This window comes from Euprymna scolopes, chromosome 35, assembly GCF_053919585.1.
Source record: "Euprymna scolopes isolate OS-2025 chromosome 35, ASM5391958v1, whole genome shotgun sequence".
Classification (NCBI taxonomy): domain Eukaryota; kingdom Metazoa; phylum Mollusca; class Cephalopoda; order Sepiida; family Sepiolidae; genus Euprymna; species Euprymna scolopes.
This window is the reverse complement of record NC_136516.1, coordinates 25,851,979-25,862,450: the sequence shown is the minus strand read 5'-3', so window position 1 is coordinate 25,862,450 and position 10,472 is coordinate 25,851,979. Positions and strand designations below refer to the sequence as shown.

The following is a 10,472-nucleotide window of genomic DNA, read 5'->3' as shown; positions in this document are numbered from 1 at the left end:
TTATTGAAAGCATCTCATAACTCTAAATATATATCTATCTTTGTTCGGTCTTTTGTCTCAAAATAACTGCTACACCTTGACCAACAATCCCATGTCACCTTCCTTTTGTATGCCTTTGTGAACAACTTCTTTTCCATTCTTCTGCTGATAAACCCATATCCCTCTCTATTGTCATACTTTTTTTATCTTTATCACCCTCATTTCCCAACCTGTTGGGAGGGATGCCAATAATATTATACATATGACTGTGAAGCGCTTATGAATTTGATTTTCCCATGAAATTTTCTCCTTTAGAGCAAGTCGGTTCAATCCACCCGAATGCTGCTTTGTTTATTCGTTAATTAATCTTAGATCATTTTCTTCCTTGTTTCTTTTCAGGATCTTAACCATGAAATTGCCAGTAATCATCTTCTTCGTTGCCATCATGTTGACCGTTTCCTCTGCATTCTCGAGTGAAGATGGCCAATTAACAGGTCTCAACATTTAATCAAATTATTAAACTTTCTTCTGTTATTGCTTATTCCAATGCCGTACTTCAGTCTCGAAAGACAAAGGATACCCCCTTATAGGGGCCGCTGCATGTGCAACTGTGAAGCAAGGGTTGTGCAATTCCAACCACATTTCTCCTGAATCAACACTGCTTGAGTCCAGTGGCAAAGAAAAGCCCAAGGCGACTGGAAACAATGCCAAGATAAGCGGAGAGCACGTACAGTACCTAGAAATTCCAAATGGTCACCCATGTAGTACTGACTAGATTCAACATTGCTTAACTTCAGTGATCCAGCTGGAACCAAAGTGTCAACGTGATTATACCATACTTCAGATATTCTATTTATCATCTATATATTAATACGATAGCGGGTGTGTTATTTTGTGTGTCACTCTTGCATCTTTTTCCTTCCGAGTGACTGTCGTTTAATTGTTATGACCTTCCATTTCTTGAAATAAATAATTTTACCAAGAATTCTTCATAAGTATTTGTTTCAGTTTCAATTCAAACTGATGCACCCAAGTCACATGAATATAGTTTTTTTTTATTTTTTAAATCACAACTTTATAATATATAAGAATCGATAGAAAATTGACTCTATAATAATATATATGAAATCTGCATAAATTAAAATATCGTATTTAAATGTATTTTACAACCAGGCTACGCCGGACGTCCCTGCTAGCTTAGATAAATACTTTTGCAGTTTTAACAAAAGAGCTACAATAATATTAGTGTGTCTCTATTTATGCTGAAGATCCACAGAATGCCAACATTAATATATATATATTTTTTTTTTTACATGGAGGTCACCACTTATCAAGGCCTAGAAGCCACTCGTGGATAAGGGTTACTGCGTGTACAGTAATCAATGGGATAGTATCGTCGTAATCGTTAATATTGGAGATTTGATAAAGTGTCTTACTTAAGGGGGCGGTTCATCAGGAATTTGTTTATGTTGGACTTGAAGACATCCAAGTTGTTGTCAGGTGGGAAACAGGCAAACAGAAGAGAGTTCCACAGGCGTGCACTTCTAAAAAAGAAGCTTTGTTCACGGAATCTACATTTTGATTTAGGCACAGATTAAGAGTGGGGAAAATTACTGACAGTGGTTTCAGTTAGACGGGTGTTTATCGTGAAAGATTGGCAAGGGGGGACCAGAGATTGGAGCTCTGACGAGCACTTGGCATGAAAATAACGATAAAACAGACAGGCTCGCAACATCTCTTCTGTGGGAGAGAGGTTGCTGGGAAGAGAAAAGGGCATCCCCCACTAAGCCACAAAGTCTATTTTGTACTCTGTCCAGGCAGGATAGGCTATTTTAGCAGCTCCTGCCCAGATGTGGCAGCAGTACTCCAGCCTTGGACATACTTAGCTTTACATATGAATGAGTCCCCTATGGAATAATTAATTATTAATAATAATAATGCCAATAACATGACCTGCTAGCGGTAGTTTTATGATTAATCGCAAATTGGAAAAATCAGAATTTTGGGGGATATCAGAATCGTAAAAGTTGTGCCTCTATTCCAATGCCAAAAACGATTCTTTTAATTATCTTTGTTTTTCTATTATTTATTTTTCATCGCGGGTACTAATGATAAAACGGTAAACATTAATTGATTTTAAACCATCAATAAAACTTAAATCTAAACACTTTATTTATATGGGCCAATGGAAGAAAACAAAGTTTTTCTCTCTTGCCAGGAGGCCAATAATAGCGCCTTTTCTTAGTGGAAAAATCTTCTACCACAATTTTAGGATTGTTGCATGGGGGTGGGGAGTTGTCTGCTTATTTTGTGTGTCAATGTTCACATTTACGGCACATCATCCCTTTTGAGGGCTTTATAAAACAAAGCAGTAGAATGTACCTCATATCTTCTTCTGCATTTCTTCCCGTATCCTCGAGTGGTTTGTGTCCTGACGTCAGTTGTCCTGGAACAAAAGCGCTTTCATGCATAGAACTGATGCAAGTCTCATTTCTCTGGACAATTGGAACTTTATTCAGTTTCAAATGTTGCGTCCCTGTTCTGCTCATCCTTGGGAGGAGAGTGGAAATTTTTCTATCGATTTATGTCATACATCGCTACCTTTCGCTGCTTCCATGAGAAGTCTTCCATCTTCTCAGAATAGCTGATGGCTGTGTGTGTCGGGCTCGAACTGTCAACTCTAAACTTGAACTGAACTCTAACTCTCTAAGCACGTGTCATCCCTCCTTCTTATATTTGGGGATGCACCTGCAACTAATGCGTATGCAACACATAAGAGCAGTGTTGCTGGCTTTGATGAATCTAACTTTTTGAACTCCATCGCACTCAACGACATCTTGCACTAATCGCGCTATTCATGTCATGGACTGCATAACAGGATGGCAACTTTTACCTTTAGAAATGTAATCACATTTATTATCAAATAACTTGGATCATCACTATTTCTATTCGATTAATTCATGTGGGTTTCTGCATTTCACCATTCAGTATTTTTCTTGGAATTGTACCACATTTTTCTATTTTTCATTATAGAGCTTCGACTTCATTTGGAATATTCTTTTTAACGCATATATTTTGCATTATCATTCACTTTCATACAAATATGACTTCTTGCATAATATATATAGCTTTCAATTTATGTGCTAGCCGGCAAAATTCATAACCTGCCCTTGAATATCATTTCCTCTAAGGATAAGCGCTATTCTTTGAAACTCCATAGAATAAGGAATTTTTTTAAATTTTTGTACTTTATTGAATAATAAGTTGTTGTACTTTCTAAATTGGAAATTTGATAAATTGGATTACTTAAGGGGGCGGTTCATCAAGAATTTGTTTATGTTGGACTTTAAGACAACCAAGTTGCAGTCAGCTGGGAAACAGGCAAACGGAAGAGAGTTCCACAGGCGTGCAGTTCTAAGAAAGGAGCTTTGTTCATGGAATCTATGTTCTGATTTAGGCACAGTCAAAGAGTGGGGGAAATTATTGACAGTAGTTTCAGCTAGATGTGTGTTTTTCATGAAAGTTTGGCGAGGGGGACCAGAGATTGGAGCTCAGACGAGCACTTGTGATGAAAATAACGATAAAACAAAGACAGGCTCGCAACGCTCCTTCTGTGGGAAACAGATTGCAGGGAAGAGAAAATAGCATCTCCCACTGAGCCACAAAGTCCCCAACACATAGTCTGAATCGCAAAGTAGACAAAGAATAGGAAAGAACTTCAACTCGCTTTTTTTTTTTTTTTGTTATAACAACAACATTTATTTCCTCATTCTCCTGCCACACATGACTTCTCGTTATGGCTATGGCGTCACATAATCTTTAACATGATCGTCTTCTCTCACATCCTCTCTCTTTTTGTTATAGTCTTTTTCTTTACAGTGACATCATTTTCTTTGCATTTCATATGCATTTGCATATATGCACTCGGAACTTCTACACTATCAAAACGTAATTTTTTAGTCGGTAAATGGCGTTTTCAGATAGAAAAAAAATGGTTTCTACTGATTTTTTTTTGTGTTAATTCTAATAAATTAAATATATACAAACAAGAAATAAATGTTACCACAGCCAATAAAAGTTAATTTGGCACTTCTACAGAATTGGGACAAGATTTTGTAGTCGACAAATGGAGTTTTCAGATAAAAAACAATGGTTTCAACTGATTTTTTTCCTTTTTTTTTTTTTTTTTTTGTCAATTCTAATAACTTACAATGGTAGCATCCAAATTACGCAGTTGAAATTACCTGAATATTATTGAATTATGAAACAAAACAACTTTAATCGTGATAGCAGGTGAAAAATTGTCGCCATCTTGTTTTTATAAAATAAATCAAAACGGAAAATGACCTCCCTTTTGAACTCTCCTCTCTCTTATATAAGCAAATACGATCGTTTTCTTCAAATTCTATTTTCTATTTTCTTTAATAAATAATTTTCTGCCTTATCGATTTTCGTAATTTTTGGATATAATCATCTTAAAAATACGAGGAATACGTAAAATACCATTGTTTTCATGTGAAATTCAGTTTTACGATTTACGCAATTTTGTTCTGATAGTGTAGAAGCGTTGTGCACTCAATTATGAAGCAACAAATCATGAAAAGTAGAGAAGCATTAACTTTTATTAAAATTTCCCCCACTCTTTATCTGTGCCTAAATCAAAACGTGGATTCCATGAACAAAGCTTCTTTCTTAGAACTGCACGCCTGTGAAACTCTGTTCCGTCTGCCTGCTTCCCACCTGTCTACAACTTGGATGTCTTCAACGTTAACAAATTCCTAATTAACCGCCCCCTTAAGTAAACACTTCATCAAATATCCACACTAACGTAATGTACTTGCAATAACCCTTATCCCTGAGTGGCTTCCGGGCCTTGATAAGTGGTGACCACTGTAAAAAAAAAAAAAAAAAATCTTAAAATTTCTTCACCCCATGTTGACAAAAGTTTTTTGCACAACATTGTCAGCTGCAAAATAATTGTTTTTTTTAATTTATTTTTTGGTCAAATTGTATTTTTTTTAACTAGCTGGCAGGGGGGGGGGCTTATCGGTCATAAACTACGCTTAAATATAATATTCTAATTCATGCAGATTTCGTATTTATAATTCCAGAGTCAATTCTCTATTATTATATTGTACCTAGTATATAGTACGGATTTCAAAAGAAATGACTTTGGTGCCATCAGCTAGAATCGAAACTAAAACATTTAACTCTCTAGTCATGTTCTCTACCATTTGAGCTATTGACAGATAAATAAAAACGGTTTAAAGTTAAATTAAACTATTTCAAGCAATGAATGAATTTGCACATGAGCAAAAGTAATAGAAATATGTCGGTAAGTTGAAATGAACAATTTGCATTTCAACTTGCTGGCATATTTCTGTATGCGTTATTCATCCATCCAAACAAAGATTTTACTTGTTATCAACCATCTTTGGTTTCTTATTACAATTTCCTGTTAATTTCACTGTTATGTAACCAGTAGTTTAAGAGTTTATCGGTTAACTATTTCCAAACAGTCATACATATATACTAGTGTTAGGTTGATTAATCGGAATCAAAATCGGATATTTTGGGGGTATCGGAATTGGAAAAATTTGTGCCTATTTTCCGATGCCAACGATTCTTTTAATTGACTTTTTTTTATTTGGTTTTCTTTAAAGAAAACTATTCTACCGCTGATAGTAAAACTAAAATAATGAATATCTATTGATTTTAACCTATTAGTAAAACTAAAATCGATAGATCATCCCTCACAAGTGTATTCTTACGTTTAAGAAAATAACTGCACATTTAACATGTGTTTTTACGGTAGTCGTGAAAAATAACAACTTTATAGTTAAATATGTAGAGATTTAGAAAGAATCGGAATCGGTAATTGTATTGGAATCGGTAAAAATACTGGAATCGTCCCGTCCCTAATACATACGTCTACTGTTTCATATAAATGAACAAAAAGGTAATAAAATGCACAAGATTTTAATTTAGTTACTACAAAAAATGTGTTCACTTTTTAATGCCAAGGCAATGGCTGAAAACTTAGAGTATGACCGCCAGTTGTAGGAAACATAAATGAATGGTCAGCTTCAATGCTACTAAGACTAAGCTGCTTTCCTTTAACAATCACAAGAAACCTTCTTAACCAGAGAGTGCCATGATTAATAACATGCTACCTGAAAGCTCATCGTTGAAACTCCTCTGCTTTAAATTCACAGGTAACATGAATTCGAACAAATAGATTGAGGACATCGCCAAGGTTGCTGCATGGGTGGTGGGCTCCCTTTATCATGCTAGAAAACTACTTATACCTGCCAGTATTCTGTATCACTAAAAAGCCATCATTCGCCCATGCATTGAATATTGTTGCCACATCTGAGCCTGTGCATCTGCCACTAGTCTCTCTCTCTTAGATAGCATCCAAAAAAGTGTCTCCTATTTGTTCCGCACTGTCAACAGCTCCAACCCCTGTCCCATCGCTGTAATCTTGCATCTCTGTATCTGTTTTACAAGTACTTTAATGGAATGTGCTCTGATGAACTCATTGCACTTGTGTCCCCTCTGATGTGTTCCCCAGCGCTCTCCGGCCAAAAACAGATGCGAAACACCTTGTAGAAAAACTAAATGTTTTTATTCTTTTTTTCTAAAATGTTGCAACTACTAAAATCAATTGTTGCGTGTAGCAATGAGAAAACTTAGCGGCGACGTGGAACAGAGAGGGTGGTGGTTTTGACGGAGGACAATCGAGCAGCGTTCCAACAGCCGGGCGCGTGTCTGGTTTTTTCTCCTTCTGTTGACAAGCTACCCACTTTTGTTTACATGAGTCTCGAGTTTGCCGATGCACCTGCGATGTCAACGACTTTAACCTGTGACCCCATCAACGAGTACATCCGGCCTCCGCCACTGTTGAAAATCCAGCACTTGTGGTGCTTCTGCACAATGCACTGTGCGACACCTCCATGTGAATATCCCTGACTAGCCCAACAAGCGCCAAAATCCCACCCCTTCACTGTTGTGGTCTCTAGACGCTGGAAAGCTTTCTACTTTAATAGCTTCTTCTCTTGAACTGTTGGAGTTTGGAATTCCCTCCCTCTTTCTTGCTTCACTGACTGTACTGACATGCAGACGTTTAAATTTAATGTGAACAGACATCTTGCTGCTTAACTTCCTACTTAGAGTGTTCCCAAATAGTATCCTCCTCCATCCAAATAGGAATATGACTTGTGTGGGATGAAAAAGAGAGAAAAAAAGATCAAATTTAAGAAATCTTTTCAGTTTTTAGTTTCTCTTTTATTTTTCTACCGACCTGTACACATTTAAAGTGTTGAAACTGCTAGTACAAATGTTTTAGTAATAAACAAAAAAAAATGCCTTCCTTTTCCATCTCACATTTGACGAATCTTATCTTTTCTCCCTTTTAGGCAACATGATAAAGAAATGCAGAGATATTTGCATGAAAAATTATAAAAAGGACCCATTCAAGCCGACATCGATAGCATCCGTTAAAAATTGCCTGAAAACCTGCAAGTATTTCACACAAAAGAAATGAAGAGAATGGAACTAAATGAGTAAAAGAACCAGTAAAGGTGTAGATTGGTGGGCTTTTAAACCGACACATTTCAGGTGAAAACATTATTGCTTACTTACATGATATGTGGAAATTAATATAAGTTCCAAAAATTTATGAGAAATGATCGAGTAGATGATGTGAAGTATTTTTTAAATATGAGTTTAATTTTATAGAATTTATACCAATTTTGATGTGGAAGTGCCTGATAATGTTTTCATCTGAAACACGTTAGTTTAAAAGCTCAGCAATCTACACAAGCACCAACGAATCTTCATCAAGGTGAAATAAAAAAAGAAACCATTTATAAATCGTTTTCTTCAAAAATTGTTCACAAACGTTGAAAATAAAGAATTCTGACTATGGGTTTGTTTTGTCTTTGAATGTTTGAAAATAACAAAAAAACAACAAAAATAAAAATGGATACAACTTAAGATGCTATTACATATTTATCTCATTTTCTGTGTATCATCATCATTATTATCATCATCATTGTAATCATCATCATTGCCATAATAATTATCATCATCATCATTGCCATAATAATTATCATCATCATCATTGTTATCATTGTCATCATCGACATCTTCATCATCATTGTCATCATCATCGTCATGATTATCATCATCATTGTTATCATGCTTGTCATAATAATTATCATCATCATCATTGTTATCATTATCATCATTGTCATCATCGTCATGATTATCATCATGTTATCATTGTCATCATCATAATTGTCATTGTCATCATCATCATCATTGTCAACATGATCCTCGTTTTCATTGTCATCATCTTCATCACTGTCATCACCATCACCGTCGTCATCATCATCATCCTTGCTGTCATCGTCATCACCATCATCAATAAAATCATCATCAGTGTCATTATTATCATCATCATCATTGTCATCATAATCATTATATATATAGATATAATATATATATATAATATATATATATATATATAATATATATATATATATATTATATATATATATATATGGGGGAATCATGCTTATTCAATTATATTTCACCTTTTATTTATACCAATCCTTTAATTTATGAAGCACGATGTGACTACAGAGCATATACAAATAAATGATAAAAAAGTCAATATTCCAAATTTCAAGATGTTGTCTATTTTACCATTTATTTCTTTAAGTACATCGAAATGGTCAATTCTTGACAGCACTTGTTTCGTAGTGCAGAATCATTCATGTAATTTTTATGTTAATTTTTTAATTTATTCCGCCCTTAACTCATCACAAGAAAAGTACTTATCAACTTTAAAAGAAAATAAGGTCATATGGGCATGATTAGAATATCTGAAAATCGGAAGAGAAGTTGCAATCATTTTTCATTTTGTTATGCCATCTTTGAATTTTACATCTTGAAATTTGGAATATAGACTTTTGTCATTTATATATATATATATATATATATATATATATATATATATATATATATATATATATATATATATATGTGACAAAAGTCTATCGTGGACGAAGAAACACGTGTCACACGTGTCAGTGGATAATTATATTTTAAAAATAATATATATGCCGCTGCCGCTCCCCATTTAGGGGGTACCAAATTGGTCACAGGGAAAATTATTCCCAACACGCATTTAGGTAGAAATGCACTTTCGTATAAATACTTGAATTCATTAAAGAAAGTATCGCTAACAAAAACAAATAAAAACATCTACATAAAAGTGATACATTTAGTAGTCCTGCGTGGGAAGGATATAAATATTATCAAGGGCAGTTAACTCCATTGACGATTCTCCACAGTTGTCTCCCTTGGAATTTCTTTCTTTTTTTCCTCTCTACTGCGCATGCGCGCTTAATCCACATTAAAAACAAAGGCGGCATAACGAAACCGTTGAATTCTTCGTCTTCGATTTTCTGGATTAGTTTTTAAAAACTTTTTTGGTTTTTGGAATCAATCATGAATGTAGAATTGAATAGTTTCGACGGCATGAGAATCGTTGCCATGTTGGTAGCCTTCATATCCACACTGTTCCTGAATCAGGAAACGTGGCTCGAGGCTGATATGATTTTTGCGATCGCCGTTGGCACCGGATCCCTTCTTTTCCCCCATGAATTCCTCACCCGACAGGTAAGATGAAGAAGGGGTGGCGACAGAATATTAACGTTCAAAATCGTGAACCTTACTAATTTCAACATTTTATTTTATTATAGAAATTCCTATGCATTTTATTTCCGTTGAGTATTTCGGGGGGAGTGGTTGAATTGTAATGACGAACATTTGCGTGGGAAAGAAATAAATTTAAAATTAGTTTTTTCCAAAAAAAAAAAAAAAAAAAATCCCAAAGATTTTTAAAGAAAATTTTGCACAGTTAAAGGGAATTTTTTGCTATAAAACATTTTAAAATATTTTTTTTTTTCTCTACGTATGCAGAGTACGGATCGTGCTGAAACCCATTCTTAAGCATAGGGAGGGAAGACGTTTTGCAACTATTTTCTGTACTTTCATCTAACAATTTCATAAACAAAAAGATACAGTAAAACTTGAATTTCACTTAAAATTCTAAAAAATTATATGGTCCATATTCTGTAGATGTACTTTTTTTTTTATTTTAAGAAAAAGTTGCATTTATTCCGAATATCCGAGTATTGGGTTTTAATTTCGCATTTTAAGGTTAAAAATTTCCAAGACTATATATATATATATGGTATTAGTGCAGAGAGTGATCCGGACGTAAATAATAACGTTATTATTTAAAAAGCCATTCTTAACATGGGGAGGGGAGAGTGTTTTGTGCCTATTCTATACTTCAACCTTACAATTGAATAAAAAAACATAAAACTTTAATTAAACTTGGAAATACGATTTAAAAAATAGCGTGGATTACTCTCTGCACTACTCTAAGCACCATATATAAGTAATGCTGTAATCTT

At 34.5% G+C, this 10,472-nt stretch overlaps 1 protein-coding gene and 1 long non-coding RNA gene across 9 annotated transcripts in view; both read left to right on the top strand.

Moving 5' to 3' along the window:
• Window positions 1-7,908, top strand: part of LOC145259746 (uncharacterized) — a 26,831-nt gene extending 18,923 nt beyond the window's left edge. For all 4 annotated transcript variants that reach the window (XR_013864197.1, XR_013864198.1, XR_013864199.1 and 1 more), the window contains exons 2-3: window positions 379-473; window positions 7,398-7,908. This is a non-coding gene — a long non-coding RNA (uncharacterized LOC145259746). The remainder of the gene's footprint in view (window positions 1-378; window positions 474-7,397) is intronic.
• Window positions 7,909-9,367: 1,459 nt separating this feature from the next.
• LOC145259744 (uncharacterized) overlaps window positions 9,368-10,472 on the top strand; it is a 38,578-nt gene continuing 37,473 nt past the window's right edge. For 3 of the 5 annotated variants that reach the window (XM_080117451.1, XM_080117452.1, XM_080117450.1), the window contains exon 1: window positions 9,368-9,669. In XM_080117451.1, the coding sequence (XP_079973577.1) occupies window positions 9,499-9,669 (171 nt within the window). In that variant the 5' untranslated portion in view covers window positions 9,368-9,498. The remainder of the gene's footprint in view (window positions 9,670-10,472) is intronic. The other 2 variants (XM_080117449.1, XM_080117448.1) reach the window with 1 other exon arrangement.